At 47.8% G+C, this 22400-nt stretch overlaps 1 protein-coding gene across 6 annotated transcripts in view; it reads left to right on the top strand.

Annotated features, from left to right (window-relative positions):
• Positions 1–21263, top strand: part of LYN (LYN proto-oncogene, Src family tyrosine kinase) — a 126142-nt gene extending 104879 nt beyond the window's left edge. For all 6 annotated transcript variants that reach the window (XM_045455209.1, XM_045455210.1, XM_045455214.1 and 3 more), the window contains exons 11-13: positions 6209–6362; positions 8999–9130; positions 19776–21263. In XM_045455209.1, coding sequence (XP_045311165.1) covers positions 6209–6362; positions 8999–9130; positions 19776–19978 — 489 coding nt within the window. In that variant the 3' untranslated portion in view covers positions 19979–21263. The remainder of the gene's footprint in view (positions 1–6208; positions 6363–8998; positions 9131–19775) is intronic.
• The last annotated feature ends 1137 nt before the right edge of the window (positions 21264–22400 follow it).

Here is a 22400-nt window from a genome sequence, read left to right as displayed (position 1 = left end):
TCCAGCTTATTAATACTATCCCCATCATTATTTCACGAGCCCCCTAGGGCATTTGAAAGTAATTAGTGATTGGAATCCTCTTTTTCCCAAGTGTAGGAGGGAAATGCCTATCTAAAGAATGAAGTTACCGATGCCTAATCGGACAGGTAAAGCATAAGAAAACCAGATTTTTTTATTCTCTCCTGCCTTTTGGCACTTTGCTTGTTTAATTTCTCTCGTTGCTGGTCTAGATGACAAATGTTTTCCAACCAGCCAATTCTGAGACAGGTTGTATTTTCAGTTCCAGTTTCTCATTTAGGCTGGAACTTCCTGGGGCAGATTTTAGCTTTGCTTGAGAGATCACACTGAGTCCCTCAATTAGGCTCCTTCCATTCCTTTGTTCCCTCCGTCATCCGATTCAAATGCAGGCTTCTTCCTCATTAAAATAAAAAATGACTCACTAAGCCAGATAGCTTGTTCCTTGCCAATTTCTCAGGAAAGTGATAGTAATTAGGACGAACAGAACACCGGAGCAAGACTTCCAGAGCAAGGCCATCCACACGAGCCTTTTGTTATCTGTCCAAAGCATCACTCCGATTCTCCGGTGAAAGCAGCCCAGTGTGTGTGCCCAGCAGACCATCCACAGAGCACAGGCCTGGGAAGGCTACTGAAGGCTCAGAGCCTGTGACCCGGAGGGAGCCTACTGGAAGGTGGGCGGGGGAGAGGGGGGCGTGAGTCCTGTGTGGGATGCTGGGATGCTGGTTGCTGATGGGGCTTCTAAGAAAAACAGGAAAAGATGCGTGACCTCTGTGGTCAGTTGCTAGCAAGGAAGGTCACCTGCAAGGTTTATTTGAGCTCTGCTTTGGTATGTAAGAACATAATTGAGATTTTTTTTTCCCCCTCCAGAGTTGTAGTCCACATGAGATAAGCCTCTGATACTGACCCAAAGCCTGTAGTCATTAGGTATTTTCTGCCCCAAGCGGAACTGTACTGAGAGCCGCGAGTCGGTCACTGGCAACTCGCGTCTCCATAAATGTATTTGATGATGGAAGCCACGGGTCACTGAAAAGGGCAGGACCCGTGTGGCCTTGCTCAGAGCGGCCCAGGCAGGGGTGTGTGGAGAGGGTCTCCTGAGCTGCCTGCCATGTTTACGCCTCCTTTGGGGAAGAGGAACACACAGACTTTCTCTACCTAAATGTTACTGTTGGAGCAGGAGTTTAAAAACGAGTGAACTCAGCTCAAATGCTTCTGAAAAGTTTGGTGTGATTTCCGACCTTGTACCCTGGGGGGGAAAAAAATGTATTTGCAGAGTAAAGAGGACTCTAGATTTTGTGTTCCGTCCTCACTTTGCATACGTGCGTGTATATGTGTTTGTTTGCAGTAGAAAATGATGGGCAGAGGGAGCAGAGGCTGTTAAGAGTTCTGAACACTCGCCCCGCGCTTGTGTTGTATTTGTGTGTGTACGTGTGTGTGTCTGTAAAACCGCATGTGTAGACGTGGATGTACCAGAACGTAGACACCCACGGACTGCAACGCCCCGTCGAGTGTGCCCGCGAGGACCCTCTGAGATGCTGGGTGAGGATCGGAAACCCACCCCCCCAATCCAGCTCACCCACCAGCCAACACGGCCGGGTCACCTGCCCTTGGAAGACATGGCGCCTTCTGAGTTGTTGTGGGCCAGGGAGGGTACTCGGGTTGGGAGGGAGGACACTTTCTATTTCACACCAGCAGCAAAAATAGGCCAGTGTGTTTGGGGTCAGAACATTTGATAACCCCTTCTTTCTCTGGTTGCACACCTATTTTTAGCCCCTTGATTTCCCCCATGTTTGAAAGCTGATTGGCAGACCCCTGATGACCAATGTCTTTTCTTCTAACAGCACATTCAAATGGCCTCTCTGGAAAACTTGCATTGCATGAGACCTAAAGCCTGCTTATTTAGCACCTGCCCTTTAACTCGGGAAACAGCATGTTTAATGTCGCACCCGTGCCTAGAACTTTCACCAGGTACTAGAGGCCTGGAATTTCACCAGAGCCCATCTGGGCTACTGGCCCAGGCTGGGATCCCAGGGGGTCACTATCTTTCTTAATAATTCCTCACTGCCCTCCCAGGACAGCAGTGAACAACACGCGTGTGCACACACACACACACCCCAAAGGCAGAAATGTCACCCTCGTATATTTCCACTGAAGGTACAGAAAGAGGAACCAAGAAATGTACGTTTGTCATGCTATTTGAGCTGAAGAGCATGAGAAATGCAAAACACACCCAAACCTAAATCAGTTCGCTTAAAACCAGGAGCACGAAAACATCGCCAACGTTGTCTTTTTACGTGACTGTTCTCATTTTAGATAATGGAGGTGCTTTGTATTTCAAATTTCCCCAGTAGCTTCACACCCAGACTCTCTAATACAGAGTCAGGAATTGGCGCACGGACAGAAGAGACCTATTTAATTGCTGCTTTAGCCTCAGCAGGTGGTTTGCGGAATTGAGGTCCTCTCGTGTTTGTACATCCCTGGGCCCGGCGTTGTGAAGCTGCCGTGGTCCGGGATGATGAGAGAATCTCTTCATCTGATTTAAAACATAAAGGTCAAGTCAAGGGTGCCCGGGTGGCTCAGTCGCTTAAGCGCCCGACTCAGCTTAAGCGGTTTCGGCTCAGGTCACTATCCCCCAGTTCGTGGGATCGAGCCCCACATCGGGCTCACTGCTGTCCGCTCAGAGCCTGCTTCGGACCCACTGTCCCCCCTCTCTCTGCCCCTCCCCTACTCATGCATGTTCTCTCTCTCTCTCAAACATAAATAAATATTAAGAAAACCATTTTTAAAGAAATACTAGCATAGGGGTTAAGCTTTCATTTTAACCGCTAAACGTACACAAGGGAAATTAAATTGACTTCCAGACCATCACATTAACGTGTGGTATGATTCTGGGAAAGAAATTTCCTTTCAGCCTCGTTAAAGTTCCAAGGGCAAGGATAATTATCGCCTTTTTTTTTTTTTTAATAACATATGGGTCATCAAAATCTGTCCCCAAGAGCCAGAGAGGTGTGGATACTTGGTGGCATGTTCTAGAAGCTCTGTCCACGCCACCAGTGCACATCTGTGTGGGTCATCTGCTTCCTGAGTGCTCTGGCCAACTGCGGTGCAGGCCCAGGTTGAGATCGTAGCCAACTTTGGCTCGCTGGGCTTCCTGACCCGGTTTACGTATAGTTACTGGAATGTTACATAAAGGCCCAGGAACAGAAACGGGCACACCCTAGGCCTGCCCTGATTTATATTCCCGCAGGGCTCGTAGGTAAACAGGTGAGGAGCAGAGAGCCCTGGGACCACACGCATTCCCCGAGGAGAGCCGGGTAAGGCTTCTTAGAGGCAGTGGCATCCCCACTGAGGCCCCCAGAATGAGTTGGCCAGGCCAAAGAGACCAGAGTGAATGTGCCCAGCAGAGGCAGCTGGGGAACCAGGATACGGGACAGGAGCTGCTCGTGGTGAGGAGGCAGGAGGGCCGAGCAGGGGCCGGTCACACGGGGCCTCAGTGGCGGGGTTACAGAGTTCAGACATTGGCCTGAGGCTGGCTTTGAGCAGGGAGTGACCCGGCTGGACTCACACAGAGGACTAAAGCGTTTCTGTCAAGGGATGCGGTCACCTGGGCCCTCACGGAAGTGAGGGCTGGCCGGGCTGGCCAAGCAGGGACCTGACTCCAACTTCACCCGGTGGGGGTTCACGTAGGCTGGGCCTTCCACGCCACCTGCCTAGTCAAGGGCCACACGCACCGCTCTCGCTTGTAAAAAGCTCTGAGAAGGGGCGCCTGGGTGGCGCAGTCGGTTAAGCGTCCGACTTCAGCCAGGTCACGATCTCGCGGTCCGGGAGTTCGAGCCCCGCGTCAGGCTCTGGGCTGATGGCTCAGAGCCTGGAGCCTGTTTCCGATTCTGTGTCTCCGTCTCTCTCTGCCCCTCCCCCGTTCATGCTCTGTCTCTCTCTGTCCCAAAAAAATAAATAAAAAACGTTGAGAAAAAAAAAAAAAAAAAAAGCTCTGAGAAGAGGTTTGGTGAAGGAAGGTTCCGGGACATCGAAGCGAAAGCAGAAAAGGTACAGGGTGTGGCTTCGGCCCTGGACGTGTTCACTGTCTGGCAGGCCTGACACGACAAACACGTTGAACAGCGTAAAAATAAAGACCGAGCTCTAATCGGTACCAGCGCGTGGTTTTGTACAAGGTGACCCTTGCCGGTGGGCAGAGAGTGACGAGAACTCATCGCAGAGGAGTGGAGGGAAGGGGAGGAAAGGCATTCCGGGAGAGGGTCCAGGAGAAGCACAGCCGGTAACAAGGAACAACACCTTGGCAAAGCGGCTTGGCCTTGCTGAAAGGGGGTTTGAACCGAGTGGGTGAGGGGTGAAAGTCGGGCCCTCCGAGCTGAGACTCTTGGATTTCAAGATAGAATCCAGAAGAATACATTCATTCCTATGTGACACGATCCTAATTAGAACTTTCTCTCTAACTGCTCACCAGATACAGCTCCCTCCTTCCCTCCCTCCCTCCCTCCTTCCTTCCTTCATTCCGTCCATCCTTGATTCCTTCCTTCCTTCCTTCCTTCTCTCCCTCCCTTCCTCCCTTCCTTCCTTCCTCCCTTCCTTCTTTCCTTCCTTCCTTCTCTCCCTCCCTCCCTCCCTCCCTCCTTCCTTCCTTCCTTCCGTCCATCCTTGATTCCTTCCTTCCTTCCTTCCTTCCTTCCTTCCTTCCTTCCTTCCTTCCTTCTCTCCCTCCCTCCCTCCCTCCCTCCCTCCCTCCCTCCCTTCCTCCCTCCCTCCCTTCCTTCCTTCCTTCCCTCCTTCCTTCCTTCCTTCTTCCCTTCCTTCCCTCCTTCCTTCCAGATCCTTATCTTTATAATTTGGTAATGTTTTTAACTAAACATCTCATTTGGATTTCCTTAAAAACCGAGTTCCGAGAGTAGTAGTTTCACCTCCCTGGCTTTACTACAGCTTTGTTTAAATCTTTGCTTCTTTCCTGCTGGCGTGCTTTGTTGTCAGGGTGAAGCTCTCTGCTCATCGACAGTGCGGGGAGAGCTTGGAGAACCGGCCCTGTGGGCTGCTGATGAACCTGACAGCAAGGATCTTGCTGACCAAGGACATCCTGTTCTTAATACCCTGATAATTTCCTTGTGTGAGCATGGCCCTTTCTCCAGCTCTGTTTTCTCATTTGAAGCACGGGGATCATGACATCCGTGTAGCTCCGTGCAAGAATTTAGTGGGGGTCTTAAAAAAAGATTCCCCACACATTAGGAAACGTCAACACACGTAGCTATGACAAAAATCCGGTTGAGACGTGATCACTGTTGATGGGGTTTTGGGGTGATGGTGGGGTTTGGAGCTGATGGTCAAGAAAGGATTCTTGAAGACACCTTTGGTGCAAAAAGGTGACTTTATTAAAGCGTGAGGACAGGACCTCAACCCTGGGGTTGCGCGGAATGACTGCTTATATACTGTGGGGTTGGGGGAGGTAAAGTCAGGAGAAGGCTCCTCAAAGTGATTTCCGTATGCTAAAGAGGATTGACAGGTGACTGGAGGCCTCGCTGTTGTCAGCTAAGGTTGTTTCTCCATTTAGCAAAGCATGATCATTTCCTGGAGATTAGGCTATTGATGAGATATCTGTAAACTGATGGAGACGGATCAGTTTAACCATTTGTTTTCTGTCCTTTCCTTTGTTCTTGGGCAGCCAGGAGTGCCTGAGGAATATCACACGCGTCCCACCGGGGTGTGTGTGGGGAGGGGGGGGCGGGTGGAGGGGTTGTGCTAACTTGTGCTTGGCCCTCAGCTTGCCTTATGGCCCTTTTCAACTATCATTGGAGATTTGGGGTGGGGGAAGTTCTTTTAGAAAGGACTCAAAATAGCAGTTGTAATTTATCCACTGTATTTATTTGTTTGTTTATTTGAGAGACAAAGACAGAGAGTGAGCAGGGGAGGGAGCAGAGAGAGAGACAGAGAGAATCCCAAGCAGGCTCTGTCCTGTCAGCACAGAGCCCAACGCAGTGAGATCATGGCCCGAGCCGAAACCAGGAGTCCGACTCTTAACTGACTGAGCCTCCCAGGCGCCCGCCTACCCACGGTTTTCAAATTTTTGAAAGCTCAGAATAATAGACGGGAAAGGATTTCAGGAACTTGTAAGTCTTTTTGGTTTTCCTGATGGTCCTCTGTGATAGGTTACCCTCAACGGAAAGTGAGAGCCCTTTTCTGTTTGCAGATTGCAGAGGGAATGGCATACATCGAGAGGAAGAACTACATTCACCGAGATCTACGAGCAGCGAACGTTCTGGTCTCTGAGTCACTCATGTGCAAAATTGCGGATTTTGGGCTCGCTCGCGTGATCGAGGACAATGAGTACACAGCAAGGGAAGGTATGTTGTCCTCACCGCTTCAGCTGTCTTGCTGTTTCGTTTTATTTCGTTTCTCTCTCTCTCTCCCTTTCTCTCTCTCTCTTTTTTCTTTTACAAAGCAATTACAATAGTCATCATTTTAAAAAAAGAACTCCTGGGGCTCGTGGATGGTTCAGTTGGTTAAGCGTCCGACTTTGGCTCAGGTCATGATCTCGCGATCTGTGGGTTCGAGCCCCACGTCGGGCTCTGTGCTGACAGCCCAGAGCCTGGAGCTGCTTCGGATTCTCTGTCTCCCTCTCTCTCTGCCCCTCCCCCGACTCGCCCTCTGTGTCTGTCTGTCTGTCTGTCTCTCTCTCTCTCCCCCCAAAAATGAATAAACCTTAAAAAAAAAATTTAAAAAGAAGAAAAGAACTCCTTTGGTAAAATGTTCACAATGCACCATAGTTGCTGTTTGTGGGTCTATTCTAATAATCGTTTTTAAAAAATTACTCTCCTGATTAACTCCACACACTGTGTGTAAAGTTTATAAATGTTGTCATCTGTATTTCAATTAAGCAAAGGAAAACAAAGAGAGACTTGGCAAACAAAGATTAGACTTTGTTGCTAATTGTATGTTAAAGCTTTTTGCCCAAACAAGGAAGCACACTGTTCCTAACTGTGGAGAAAACATTTGTAACGATAATTCTGTATCCTGTATTCTGGCCTTTCGATTGCGAATCAAAACTTGGAAAGTATGGCACACGGAGAAGTAAATGTAATGCTACAAAAATACACCCCTTTTATTTAACCACGTTCCATGTTCTTCTACACATACTAAAACGCACAGAGTAAGCTGGCTCATGGCTCTGTCTGGGGCTGTGCTCGCCTTTCCGTGTTGCTTAAGGTCTGAGGATCCTGAAGGTCTCACTCACGAAAGTTGCGTGCATATCTTTGTAGAGCCAAGCATTCTCTTGACATTCCCAAAAATTATTAAACAAGGCTTATTTTCCTGGAAACACACGCGTGCCGTTTCTGGAAGACGTCTACTGGATTTATAAAGGCGCATTGAGGGGCGCCTGGGTGGCTCAGTCGGTTAAGTGTCCGACTTCAGCTCGGGTCGTGATCTCCCGGTTTGTGAGTTCGAGCCCCGCGTCGGGCTCTGTGCTGCCAGCTAAGAGTCTGTGTCTCCCTCTCTCTCTGCCCCTCCTTTACTTGTGCTCTCTGTCTCTCAAAAATGAATAAATGTTAAAAAATGTAAAAAAAAAAAAAAAAAAAAAGGTGCATTGGAAACACCGCTTTGATCTGTTTAGCGTCTCTTGTGCCCATCATGGTTCAGGTGGCTCCCCCCTGAGGTTGGGTGATAACTTGTCCTCAGCGAAAAGGCAGGTGATGTAGGATGCCACGTTGTTGCCCTATCATCACCCTTCCCACCTTCTAGGTCAGGCCACGGGGACATTCGGCAGCTGCTAAGGCCTCATAGTAAGTGGGAGAGCCAAGAATCGAACCCAGGAGGGGTAGCCTCGACCTACACCAGCCGGAATATATTCCACTGGTTTTGTTGGATATGACGAGACTGGTGTCTCACAAAAATAACTAACTGTTCTCGTGTGAGACAGGTGGCTTAGCGCAGAGAGCTTGGGTTCTAGAATTAAATAGTAGCCATTTCAGGGCAACGGGAATGTTTAGCCTGTGCCAAGCACGCAGATCAACCCAGTTGACTCTGGCACCAACCTTGGGGAGGTTCCGTCTCCTCAGGTTCGAGACAGAGAGATACAGGTGCCTAGACGGCCTAAAGACAGTTAAGTGACTTGCCAGGGTCACACCAAGTTGGAAACAGCAGACCCGGGATTCAAAGCAGGGCGCGCTGGGCAGGACTGACTTCCCCCCACCCACCTCAAGACACCCTGCCCCTCCCCCACCCATCCCCCGACCTCCCCTGCTGCTGCCCAGCCCTGTGGGGTTCATCGCCAGAACGTGCTAGAGTGAGTACCCTGCGTGCAGGACCTAGCTGTTCTACAGGGCCGTCTCCTGTCCTTACTGTTCTAGTTCGGATTTCCAACTTGGGTCTGATACTTCAAGAAATTCCAGAATCCTGGTGTCCTTACTGCTTCCCTCTGGGCGGATCATTATGCTACTCAGTTCCCGCAAGTAGTAATGTTTGCTCCGAGCAAATGAAGGCAGGAGACCTGAACATTTGGAGTCGTATCTAAAATTCCCGCTGGTGTGGGTTTCCAGAGATTGCCCGCCAGAACGTGTGTGTCAAGGGATTATTTATATTCCATACAAACACAGAACGGGTTCAGTGACCATCTGAACACTGAAGATGTATGCTTTGGAGACCGGTGTCGAGGGACAAATATGTGAGCGAAGCATAAATGCCTACACATTCCGTGTCACGTTCTTTTGTTTCAGGTGGGCCCGTCATGATGTCCCTGGGAGGGCACACAAGGAACTTTGCTTCTCACAAGGGGAATGCCCAAAAGGGACACAGGGGAGGGAGGTGACTATTTTCAGTATGATGTTTTCTACTGTCTCTGTTTTGTACTGTATGGAGGCATTCTCTATTCAAAAGAAATGATTAAAATCTTCCCCCAGAGAAGGAAAGTATGAAGGCCACATGCCCAGGACTTTTTTCGTGTCAGCTCAGAGGCCCAAGTGACACATGTCTTCTCCCTTAGGTGCCAAATTCCCCATTAAGTGGACGGCTCCAGAAGCGATCAACTTTGGATGTTTCACGATTAAGTCTGATGTGTGGTCCTTTGGAATTCTCCTGTATGAAATCGTCACCTACGGGAAAATTCCCTACCCAGGTATCGTTTGCTTACCTATTTTCATTCGAGTAGTACCCGTGAAGAAAAAAACCCAAAGGGCAGGAGGCATAAAAAAATAAACCCATCCCAAAAGTTAAGAATAAGCCCTTTGTGCTAGAACTTGATTGTGACTATCTTTAGTGGAAAGTGTTCTGAAATAGGCTTAGACACTTCCCTGCCTTTTTATTGATTGATGTGTATTGAATGTGTATTGACTGAATGTGTATTCCCTTTTTAAAAAAATTTTTTTAACATTTTATTTCATTTTTTGATTGAATGTGTATTCCCTTTTTAAAAAACATTTTTTTAACATTTTATTTCATTTTTTGATTGAATGTGTATTCCCTTTTTAAAAAAATTTTTTTTTTTAATTTTATTTCATTTTTTTTTTTTTTAATTTTTTTTTTCAACGTTTATTTATTTTGGGGACAGAGAGAGACAGAGCATGAACGGGGGAGGGGCAGAGAGAGAGGGAGACACAGAATCGGAAACAGGCTCCAGGCTCTGAGCCATCAGCCCAGAGCCCGACGCGGGGCTCAAACTCACGGACCGCGAGATCGTGACCTGGCTGAAGTCGGACGCTTAACCGACTGCGCCACCCAGGTGCCCCTAAAATTTTATTTCATTTTTTAAGAGACAGAGACAGAGTGGGAGCAGGGGAGGGGCAGAGAGAGAAGGAGACACAGAATCCGAAGCAGGCTCTGAACTCTGAGCTGTCAGCACAGAGCCCCATGCGCACAAGATCATGATCTGAGCCTGACACTTAACTGACCGAGCCCCCCAGGAGCCCCTTCCCTTTGTTTTTCTTTTTTTTTTTTTTTTTTAATTTTTTTTTTTCAACGTTTTTATTTTTGGGACAGAGAGAGAGACAGAGCATGAACGGGGGAGGGGCAGAGAGAGAGGGAGACACAGAATCGGAAACAGGCTCCAGGCTCTGAGCCATCAGCCCAGAGCCCGACGCAGGGCTTGAACTCATGGACCGCGAGATCGTGACCTGGCTGAAGTCGGACGCTTAACCGACTGTGCCACCCAGGCGCCCCTGTTTTTCTAATTAATTCTACCACTTAATGCCTGGAAGGCACCTAGCACCCTCATAGGCGTTGCTGTTACGAGGACGTTTTGGACACAGGCGCCCTTCCTCGGCAGTGCACCTGTCAGAGGAGGAAACAGACACAACAGTGAGGATTTACAATGCTTTTTGGCTAGTTTTGAAACAGATTATATTGTATAAAGTACTTTGGAGTCTCTGCCTCTTCAGGAAGGGACCACCTCTGCTTCTCGGTGAAAGATCTTCCCAGTCTGTAACTTACTGAATGTGAGGCCATCCATTCAGTGTCTCTAGATTCCTAACACCCGAAGCCCTTGGAGCCAGACTGTGCCAGCCCGCCCTTTTTTCCCAGGATCCATGCCTGAATATGCAGGAAGAAGGATTTCTCCCAAAGCCTCCGCATTTTTGTTCATGTTCGGCTTTTTGCAAAATCGATGATACGATGAAATTACAGTTAAATCTTTAATGTTTCAATCGTTCCCTCATTCAAAAAATAGGGTGCCGGGCACCTCGAGGTGCCTGGATGCCGCAGCTCCTGTGCCTTTGAGAGCTGATATCCTAGCAGGAAGGGACTGGTAACAGTCAACTGGGCGACGGACTGTCAGAGGGCGCAGTGGGCTATGGAGTCGCTTAAAGATCAGTGAGTAGGGGAGGAGGGTAGCTGGTTGTCTACTGTGATCCTGGTGGCAGCAGGGACTCAGCAATTTGAGGAGGGAGCCACAGGGCTGTCTGGAGGGCCCAGTGACCCACAGGGGAAACAGCCACTGTATGACTTCCTGAGGCCCCGTGGTTTGGGTCTCAGTGAGTGCTTGCCGGATGAATGAATGAACGAATGACGTGCCATTTAACGTCTAGACAGACACCGTGCTATGGATGAGAAAAACTTGTGGACAGAGTAGCAACGTGGCCTTCGTGCTCCTGATCACCCTCAGTGCGGTTTTGGGATGAGCCATGGAGAATCAGGGACCAGGGGACCAGGGAGGGGAGAGCCTCAGGCGGTGGGCTGACCGTCCCACGAAATCCTTCTTGTACCAACGTTTCATATTCTGACTGCCAACCCCGCTCTAGATGCCGAAGTGAATGAAAACACTACTATAAAATGGGGAAAATGTTTTTTAAAATTTATTTATTTTGAGAGAGACTGTGTGAGTGTGGAGGGGCAGAGAGAGAGAATCCCAAGCGGGCTGCATGATGCCGGTGCAGAGCCCAACGTGGGGCTCGAACTCATGAAACCGCGAGGTGGTGACCTGAACTGAAAGCAAGAGTCTTTTGCTTAACCAACTGAGCCACCTAGGTGCCCAAGGAAAATATTTCTGGATCAATCCTGATGTCTGACATTACATACCTGTATCTATCATCTGGATCTATATCTATACAGAGAGACTGTAAATTACGTGTATAATCTGAATCTGGTCAGATAAACATTTGACTTCATAAAATGATATGTGATACGTAGGACGTGCTCCACAGCGACATACAGACGATGCCTGTGAGGCTCAGAGGAGACTCGGGCCCAAAACTGAATCACTAGCCCTTTGCAGAGCTGCTTCTGAACCCCAGGCCTGAACCCCAAGAATACCTTGTTCTCATTCACTGTGCTCAATGCCCAGGATTTAAAAATATTTAGGGGAGGGGCGCCTGGGTGGCGCAGTCGGTTAAGCGTCCGACTTCAGCCAGGTCACGATCTCGCGGTCCGTGAGTTCGAGCCCCGCGTCGGGCTCTGGGCTGATGGCTCAGAGCCTGGAGCCTGTTTCCAATTCTGTGTCTCCCTCTCTCTCTGCCCTTCCCCCATTCATGCTGTGTCTCTCTCTGTCCCAAAAATAAATAAACGTTGAAAAAAAAAAAAATTTTTTTTTAAATATTTAGGGGAAAAAAAGTCATTAAAAATGTTAAAAAAAAAAAAAAAAAAAAAAGGAAAAGAAAAGTAAAGCAGTAGAAAAATGGTGGGGGGGGGGGGGGTGGGATACAGTAAGACCAACCAGAAAGCACTGATTGCTCTGTTCCCCAGATAGCTTGTCCCCCAGATAGCTTGTCCCCTGTAAGAACAGGGATGTGAGATACTGTCAGGAACTCTGGATTGGTGAGGTGTTCCAGTCATGAGGGTTGTAGAAGATGAGAGCTTCCAGCATTAGGAGACGTGAGCAGAATTGAACAATCCTATTTACTTAAATATCAGAGGACTTGATTCACAGGTAACATGGAAATTGGTGAATATTGCCAACACAGGCCATATCCATCACTGCTATGAAACTTCTTGTGGGAGAGAGACCCCACTGATAACTGAGTTATCTGGGCATATTTTCTCTACCTGGAAGAGTGCTGGAGATGCTTTTTTTTTTTTTTTTTAGTGGTTTAGAAACCACTTTTTTTAAAGTGGTTTGTAAAATTAATGGGAATAAGAGGAAGGGAACAAAAAGGAGATAAGGAAGTCAGATATAAAGTGAACATGTATTTTAAAAGAAATCAAAGACAGGGCGCCTGGGCGGCTCAGTCAGTTAAGCGTCCAACCTTGGCTCAGGTCATGATCTCGCGGTTCATGAGTTCAAGCCCCGTGTCGGGCTCTGTGCTGACAGCTCGGAGCCCGGAGCCTGATTCAGATTCTGTGTCTCCCTCACTTTCTGCCCCTCCCCCGCTCACACTCTGTCCCTCGAAAATAAACATTAATAAACAAAATAATAATAAATAAAAGACCAGAAAGTGAAATATACCAAAATGTTACTATCCTTGGGCAGTAAAATGATAGGTTATATTAATTTTCTTCTTGATAAACTTCTTTTTTTTATTTTTTAAATTTTTTTTTTTTTCAACGTTTATTTACTTTTGGGACAGAGAGAGACAGAGCATGAACGGGGGAGGGGCAGAGAGAGAGGGAGACACAGAATCGGAAACAGGCTCCAGGCTCTGAGCCATCAGCCCAGAGCCCGACGCGGGGCTAGAACTCACGGACCGCGAGATCGTGACCTGGCTGAAGTCGGACGCTTAACCGACTGCGCCACCCAGGTGCCCCTTCTTGATAAACTTCTGATGTTTCTAATTTTTAAAAAATTATGTCTTTATTAAATATTTCAATTCTTGCTCAAGTAATATATGTTCATCAAAAAACCAGGTGGTATGGAGAGACTTCTAATGAAAAATTGCCTCCCTGGCCTCATGCTCCTCCAAAGACATTGACTTTCACGAATTTTAGTCATTGTAATATTTGTTGCTCAGAGGGGCACCTGGGTGGCTCAGTGGGTTGAGCATCCGACTTCGGCTCAGGTCACGATCTCATGGTTTGTAAGTTCGAGCCCCGCGTCAGGCTCTGTGCTGACAGCTCGGAGCCCGGAGCCTGCTTCGGATTCTGTGTCTCCTTCTCTGTCTCTTCCCCTCCCCTGCTTGTCTCTGTCTCTGTCTCTGTCTCTGTCTCTCTCTCTCTGTGTCTCAAAAATAAATAAACATAAAAAAATTTTTTTAATATTTGTTGCTCAGAATTCAAAATACTGTACTCATACTAGTCTCTCTTAAGTAAAAATGTTCCCCATTTTACTTACCATTAAGTAGGAATATGGTCACATGGTTCTAAATTCAAGACCTACGGGGAAGTATATGGTGGCAGTTCTGTGTGCCTTTCATCCCTAACCTCCAGCCGAACAACCCCCTTACCCCCTTGCCCCCATAGGAACCATTGTTATCAATTTCTGCTGAACTGAACAGAGACTTTCTAGAAATATTCATGCAGATAAAGTTAAAGGTGTACCAAAACACATGTTGACTGGGTTCCAAAACTGGTATCACCCACATAGAACAAACTTCTGGGAATAAGAGAATAAAAGGTACAAATCCATTTTGATCAGTAAAATCAAAATGCTAGTAGTCACATACTAAGTATAGGGTAGATGGTAGGAGTGTCATTTCCCATTTCAGTTCTCTGTGTTGAAATAGATACATTGAGGAGGCAGGAACTTCTGGAAAGGTCTTTTTCTTAACACACCTTTTACAAACAGGTTTTTGTACCTGTTAATCCTATTTTGGGCAGATCCCCCAAATCCTTTGTTTTCAATTACTGTGAGTCCATTTCAACAATTTTCTGCTGTGTTTTAAAGTTCTTAGCCCCCCTGGGCTCAGAGCGGTGAGAAATGGTTTTTGTCAAACATTCTCTTGTTCCCATTGATGCGTGAGCACTGAATGCCTAAAGACAGCTTATCACGGTCATGAAAATTTGAGGCTTCAGAGGTGATACTCTGCTTGTACTTCATACTTAGGACTCTTCCCGAATGGGGCTTTTTCTTGAGAGACTCGCGACCTAAATAAAATTAAACCACTAAGTAAGTACCGTTATCGAATTTGCTTGTGTTGTAAATGCTCGTACAGCAAACCTTTCACCTAGAATGTTAAACAGATTCCTCCGCCGAATCTGCCTTCCTAAGTGGCTTAGCCACAGCAGCTGGCTTCTGAATCCCATCCCGTGTCCCGAATCCCCCTGTTTTTCCATGGAAGAACTCAGGATCTTTCTATCTCCCTGAAATGTCACTGGTCATTATGTTACTCTGAGTAACTGTTTGTCCTTTCTACTTGGAAACTTGCGGCCGTAAATTCTGGGAAATCTTCCTAGGTAGCTTCCTCGAAACTCCTCCTCCCCATTTTCTGTTCTCTTGCTGGATCACGTACGGGGAGGTTGAGGCTCATGTCTGTTCGTGGCTTCTGTCATCCTGCCCTTTGGTACTGCTCGAAGGCTTTATCTGCCCACCCTTCCTTTGATGAGGGGTCTTACGGGAATGAAGGTGTGCGGTGGTCCAGGCTCACCAGTCAGCACCCTTCCGGGACAGTGTCTTCAGGTCTGTTCTCTGGGAACATTTAGTTTCTTCAGAAGAGAATCTCCAGGTTCTGCCTGTGGGGGACCAGCCTGGCTGTCAGCACTCTGGAGGTGCACTGGGGAGGGGGCCTCAGCGTCTTCTGTGGTTGTTTGTGGTTGTATTTTTTTGTTATTGTCGTGAAATATACACAGAGTCACCACGGTAACCATGGTTGCCACGGTAGGTGAAATATACACAGAGTAAGGTTTGCCACCCATGTTCAAGTGCACAGTTTGGTAGCAGTGAGTACGCTCACCTTGTCGTGTGTCCATCGCTACCCTGCATTTCCACAACTTTTTCATCATCCCGGACCTAAGCTGTAGTAAGTCCCCAGGCCCCTGCCCTCCAGCCCCTGGCAGCCTCTGTTTTACTTTTGTCTCTGAATTTGGCAAGTCCAAGTACCTCCGATAAATGGAATCATTACGGCATTTGCCCTTTTGCGTCTGGCTTGTGTCCTCAGGGTTCGTTCCGGTTGTGGTGTGTGTCGGGAGGGTCCCGTCTTCCCATCCTCAGCCTTCCTCCTAAGTGCTTCAGCCTGCACTTTACCCCCACCTCCACTGGGGCTGGCGTTCCCGAGCGTGGGGCTTGTCGCCTTCAGTCTCTCCGGCGCTAACATGGGCCACCTGCCAGGCAGGCTCCGGGTGCAGTCTGTCTGCGGCCACCAACGTCACCCTTCTGTTGAGTGTAAGGTGACTCCGTGTGGAAGTTCCCCAGGGCGTGCCGGGAGGACACATCCTGCCTGCTGGTGGTGATCCTCTCGCCCAGGTACTTCTGTTCCACGTGCCTGCTCCTGGCTCAGACCACGTCTGCCTCCGGGTGACAAGGGTCTCCCGGTTTCACCAAATGCAGAGCTGAAGTCTCTATGTCTTGTTTTCCTTGTGTTTTAGGATACATTAAACGGGGGAGGGGGAGGAGGTGGGGCAAAAGGTCCTTACTTCCCTATCCTAAAAGCAAACTGCAATCATATTCATATATGAATTTTCTAAAGAAAATAGAGGGGATCTTTGTGGTTGGGGTTTTGTTTTGCTTTGCTCTTACAAAGAAAAAGGAAGTTTGAAAATGACAAAGTTTCCTGAAGCATCATGTCTTTCCTGGCTGTTTCTTTTTTGAACGTTTGTTTATTTTGGTGAGAGAGAGAGAGAGAGAGAGAGAGAGACAGTGTGAGTGGGGGGGGGGGAGGGCAGAGGGAGACACAGAACCTGAAGCAGGCTCCAGGCTCCGAGCTGCCTGCACGGAGCCCAACGCGGGGAATCGAACTCACAACCCGTGAGATCGTGACCCGAGCTGATGTCGGACGATGTCGGACGATTAACCGACGGCCCCACCCAGGCGCTTTCCTGGCTGTTTCTTACCAGACACATCCAGCGTGTGAATTGGAATCAGGGAGTTCATCTGCTGTGAATAGTCACCTTGGTCACAGACGGTGCTCAAAAGAAAGAGAAAAAAAATTGCCCTTTTGGAAGTGTTAGGGGGTGGGAGGCTGTGGTCCCATAGCAGCTGCTACTCCCTCGCTCACACGCACAGAGGGCCCCTTGTGTCTAAAGACTCATGGTCTCTGGGGCCTGCTGGACTCCCATTCAGAGGGGAGAGAGTTGCTAACTCTCCATTCCTTTTCTGTTCTCGGCTGCACTGCGTTTTTCTCCTCCCTGCGCTCCGTCACCAACTTTCAGTCTCTGCTAATTCCTACCCACTCCGGATTTCACTTCCTGCTCCCCACCCACCTCCCTCTCCTTGAGGGCATCCTCCCCGCTGGGCCGCGTGCCCTTTGAGGACAAGACTCTGTCTTAATCATCTCTGCATCTCTCAGAGCCTAGTGCTAGCTTTTCTGTCACCAGCCAATGGGTGTTTGCTTTCTTTAACCTCGCACAACAGAGCAAGGACCAAGAATCAGGTTTAACCTTAGGGTCTGGTTGAAGTCTCCCTGCCCCCCCTCCCTTTCTTCCATAAGACTCGTCATTCCGTAGCCTCGTTGTGCTTCTTGATTTACGTGTGCATTCAGATTTCTCTCTGGTCCTCTTACCAAGTCAAGTTCCCTCAGGCAGGATGGAGCACACGTGGCCTTTATCTGCATCATGGAGAGTTCTTCAGAGTTTAGGAAAACAGAGGAGAATGAGGAAAGAAAACTCTGCGGTGAGCCAAGCGGGGGCGGGCTAGAAGATCATCTCTTCTGTGGGCACGTTCTGACCGTTTATTCAGCTAGGGTTTCTCCAGGCGGAAAGCAGAAGAGAGGGGACACCTGGGTGGCCAGTCGGTTAAGTGTCCGACTTTGGCTCAAGTCTTGATCTCATGGTTCGCGGGTTTGAGACCCGCATCGGGCTCTGTGCTGACAGCATGGAGCCTGCTTAGGATTCTGTCTCTCTGCCCCTCCCTGACTTGTGCTTTCTCCCTCTCTCAAAATAAATAAATAAGGGGCGCCTGGGTGGCTCAGTCGGTTAAGCGTCCGACTTCAGCTCAGGTCTTGACCTTGTGGTCCGTGAGTGGCTCTGTGCTGACGTCTCAGAGCCTGGAGCCTGCTTCAGATTCTGTGTCTCCTTCTCTCTCTGCCCCTCCCCCACTTAGGCTCTGTCTCACTTTGCCTCTCAAAAGTAAACAAATGTTTAAAAAATGTTTTTAATAAATACACTTTAAAAAAAGTGAAAAACGTATTCCTAAGAAGTTTGCTGGTCCAGCTGCCGTTTTCTATCATCCTGGGTGTAATCCTCCTACCAGGATCGCAGAGCCTCACCCAATGCCCAAGTAGAAGCAAATACAGAGATTTCAACTGAAATTTATCCAAGTGAGCTTGGCTAGTTACAAGAGCCAGAGCAATGCCGAAGTCACATAATTTACGGAGACTGGAACCCCAAATGAATAGAGTGTTGCACATCGGTCCCTTGGCTTCAAGCAATGAGAATAAGTTGAAGTCTTTCCATTAGAACATTCCTGTTACACAAATATCTGAAGCTAGTGTTTCAAAAGACTTGAGCAAAATTGATTCACCGTGTAAATAAACAACTTTCAGGAGATCCTAACTATTGTAAGGTTGGCTTGGATCTTTCCATTTCAAAGACAAGGACTTTTCCAAGACTGAAATAATGATGTCTTCTTTCAAGGGTTTAAAATCCATGCAGGGCCTTCAGTCATTGTGTCCTTAGAAAAAGAAAGGTTAGTTCAGGGCAGAGGAGTTCAAAGGTCGCCGATCATGCCCCACGGTAAGAAATAAACAGAAAGTCTGCTCCACAAACAAAACAAAAGTTTTCACAAAATCGCACTAACTTTTACTACGTGCGGGGCATTCTGATCTTTTCTATTTTATTCTGTTATAATGTATTTTTAAAAACTGGTAGCTCCCTAAAAAAAAAAAAAAAAAAAAAAAGGTCAATTTGTTGATCTCAAATCAAATGTATGTAGTGGCCCACAATTTGGGAAACACAGATCAGAGAATAAATTCACAAGAAGGCTCTGTTTCAAATCTGGTCAAAGCCCTTTCACGTCTAGCTATCTCTTAGAACCTTCTCAGTGACCGCCCCTGGTAAAACCTATGGCTAATGGAAAGGAAATTGTTGCAATGAATGGAATGCCTCGTATGCCGGGTATCAGATACTACGTGGAAACATTCTGCATGACTCAGCTTTTTCCCTGCACGGTAAGGTATCCACACAGTTGGCAAAACATACAGATGTAGATACCCCATTTCATACACGGAGGGAAATGTTCTTTTTTCTTCCTTAAAGCTGTTCTCAGGATCAAAGATGGACAGTTGCCCCCAGGAAAGGCCACCCTTCACACAACAAACACTCCCCTTCCCTCACTGGACGTTAAGAACATACACATGCTAGAGTCAGTGTGAGCGCTGCACTGAAGTCTTTTTAGGGGACAATTTCGTGATTGGGACATAATCCACTGGACTGGCTGATTTAAGGATTTTGACTTCCTGTAGTAAACTTGTGTTGAAAAGCTGATTTGAAAAAACTACGTTGGTACGAGATAACATATATGAGGATGATTTTTTTTGTATGTGTATTACAGGTAGAAGTTGGAAAAAATACCGCAAAAGAAATGGAGATTGAGGGTTAGAATTGGGTTTGGCTAGATCATTTAAGGCCAGTCAAGTCCATTATCCTTTTGCCATTCAAAGAACCTGCTCTGTCTTCTGCTTCTCTTGTTTGCGCGTTTTCACTCTGGCAAACCGAATGCCGTCTTGATCCCCTTCGTAGTGAAAGTTATGCGTTATTTAGTTGCTTCCCGAACCCTCCTTAGCCTCCCTGTCCATTTGCAAGGGCTGCTGTAACGAAGTACCACAGCCTAAATAGCTCAAACCACAGAAAGGAATTTTCTCACGGTTTTGGAGGCCGGAAGTCTGCGACAAGATGCTGCCAGGCTGGGCTTTTCCTGAGGCTCCTCGTTGGCCTGGAGAGGGCCATGTTCTCGCTGTGTCTTCGCGTGGCATTTCCTCGGTGCCCACACGTCCCTGGTGTCTCTGGGTCCTAATCTCCTCTTATAAGGAACATCAGTCAGATTGGGTGAGAGCATACCCTCAAGGCTTCATTTTAACTTGATTACCTCTCTCAAAGCCGTATCTCTGCCCCGTGGTCACGTTCTGAGATGGAGGGCTAGGACTTTAACGTGTGAATTTATTTGGGGGCCGGGGTGGGGGACACAGTTCAGTCCATGACAGCGTCTACAGCTCGCTTCAAGAGTGGATGTAGGATGCCGGGAGCGGAAAGACCACTCCAGTGCTCGACCCTCGGTCAGGTTGCTAAATGGTACATTTCTTTTGCTTTAGGGCGAACTAATGCCGACGTGATGACCGCCCTGTCGCAGGGCTACCGGATGCCCCGCATGGAGAACTGCCCCGACGAGCTCTATGACATCATGAAAATGTGCTGGAAAGAAAAGGCAGAAGAGAGGCCGACGTTTGATTACTTACAGAGTGTCCTGGATGATTTCTACACGGCCACGGAAGGGCAGTATCAGCAGCAGCCTTGACGCCCAGGGAGGCTCGTGGCCATCGGCTGGGACGGCTGCCTCATTCGAGAGGAAAACATGACCGTCGCTGGTTGTGCTAGTCTTTCATATGCTAGGATCATCTACTGGCCCTGCTTCCTGAAAGCGAGGCCAAGTTACTCAGGAAGAACACTCTCGACATGGGCAAGTATTCTCTTTCTCATCGGCTGATGCCCACCGGCAGCCGCGCGGACCGCACCCAGCCGGCAACCTTGCTTCGCTAGACCGACGTCTGCCTTCGGAGAAGAAGCCACCTGTTCCGTCCAACAGGCACCCACCTCGGCCTCTTGTTTACAACTCGATGTGGGACTCATGGGCGCAGAGGCCCTCGCAGTGAATCTCAAACAGTAGCAGAGTGAAACTCATTCCTAAAAAGCGAAGTAACCAGACGCAGATCACGACCCTCGTTTGCATTTTCTCTCTGCCTTGGCTTATCTGTTAAAAAGAAAAAAAAGAAAAAAAAAAAATTACTAATCCGATCTGTTACGTTTTGCAGCTGAAGTCAGAAGGTTAAAATGGTCTCTCCCAGATTGCAGTGATTTCCCCTGCCCCTAAAGTCTGAGGCTGTTAAAGATTTTCCTTCCACGGAGACGGCTGGGAACTCCCAGACACGAAGCGTGCTCTCCTGTTCTGTTTCCTATAGGAGTGTGTGTGGTTTGTGAGTGTGCACAGATGTCATGTGTCGCCACACAGACCCCACCGACGGCCAGGGCTGGCCCAGACCTCCCAGGAAAGAGAGAAGAACCAAAGGAACTGTTGGACCCTCAGAAGGAATATTTTTAACGGCCCAGCTTTTCAATTCCCCAGTTTCCTATCTGAGAGACTTTTTTGACCATGTACTTTGGGTCAAACAATAAGATTCTAATCTCTGCAGAGCCTTATAAAAGGCCTTCTAAGACATAAGAATTCTCTTTATTGCTTCCAATGATTTGAACGTTATTTTAACGATGGAATGTTAATTTTCGTTGTACCCGAGAAAGTAAAAACGCCATATTTGGGTCTATTTTTGTGATTCAGCCATCTTTTCTAAATTGTGTAAGGTGTGGGTGGGACTATTTATACGAGGATACGAAAGGAACGGAAGTGACTGAAAGGCTCAAATGAGCTCCTGCAGCAAGGGAGACGAGAGGTCTCGTTTACTAAGTTGTTCTACTGTGAGCTTCGAATAGAAAATGCTACATCACATCGTGTTTCACTTATGCTGTCGTGTACATACCTAATATTGCTGTTTTTTTGATTTTATTTGAATACACCTGGCCCAGTAACATCTCAGGCTTCTTCCTTGTGTCCAACATTTCCAACTATCGTCAACGTAGAAATGAGTACCAGTTGGGGGAAAATGAGAGGCGATTCCATACAGGTACATCGCTTAAAACACTTGGACAAGCTCTACGTCCATTCCTTTGAGCGTTTCCAGATTGGAAAACTGGGACTTGACAGCCTGGCTGTCCCTTTATGGGGGCCAAATAGGATTTGTTTTCAAATAGGCTTAGCAGGCACCATTAGAATTTCATTTTGTGTGTGTCGCCTAGGTGTTGGGTACCTAGGGGAAGGGATCAAATATTCTACTTTCCTGTGCAATCTTTTTTAAACGTCCTTTTTAAAATATTCTAAAGTTCTTGATTCACAAATGCCATATTCCCAGAGGGAGAATATTATCACCATAGAACGTCTGCACAGCTGATCGCTTGATTCACCCACCTGTTCACATTTCATTTCAGAATCACACGTATGACCCAGCATGTTCTATGGAGAGAAAGTGTAAAGAATCCCTAAAGCAGAAAGAAACGTCTAGAAAATTAGTAAGTTTATCTTCGCCCTGTTTTTCGTTTCTCAATTCTGCTTCCTTTCGCCATTTTACGGTCCACTTTTCCCTCCCAATCAAGCATGTGATCTTTTCCTCCATCACCTGGGGCCTCGTCGCTCAGTTGCAGGATGTGCTTCTGTACATCATACCCCGTGGACAGCATGAGTCTCTCCCCTTGTCAGTAGGATTCCAGCTGCCTCATGACCGGCAGGCAAAATGAGGGCCTGGGCAGTGTTTGTATCCTCTTGGGGGGGTGGGCGGGCAGGGGCGCGGACCAGAATGCCTTACATCATCACATCCCAGCTCATTACTGGGGACTTGAAAAGGAGCATGGCCTCAGGTCCCGCCATTATTGTTCTGCAGGAGGGCTGTAAGTCACTGTACTTGAGAGGCTTCCCTGGTAGATATCTGGTTTACCCAGGCTTGAGAGTCCCTCCCTTGCTTTGGTCCCTAAGGCAAAGTTAATTGCTCAAAGGAAGGCCAGCCTGCACTTTCCTCAGATGCCCCCAGGGAGGACAGAGGAATACAGGAGGAAGGAAGAGGGAAAATGTGCCTTTTTCCTCTTTTATGACCATGAGGCTCACTGAATCCAAAGTA

The sequence above is a fragment of the Leopardus geoffroyi genome, chromosome C3 (assembly GCF_018350155.1).
Source record: "Leopardus geoffroyi isolate Oge1 chromosome C3, O.geoffroyi_Oge1_pat1.0, whole genome shotgun sequence".
Lineage (NCBI taxonomy): Eukaryota > Metazoa > Chordata > Mammalia > Carnivora > Felidae > Leopardus > Leopardus geoffroyi.
The sequence above is the reverse complement of the archived record's forward strand: the minus strand, read 5'-3'. Positions and strand labels throughout refer to the sequence as shown.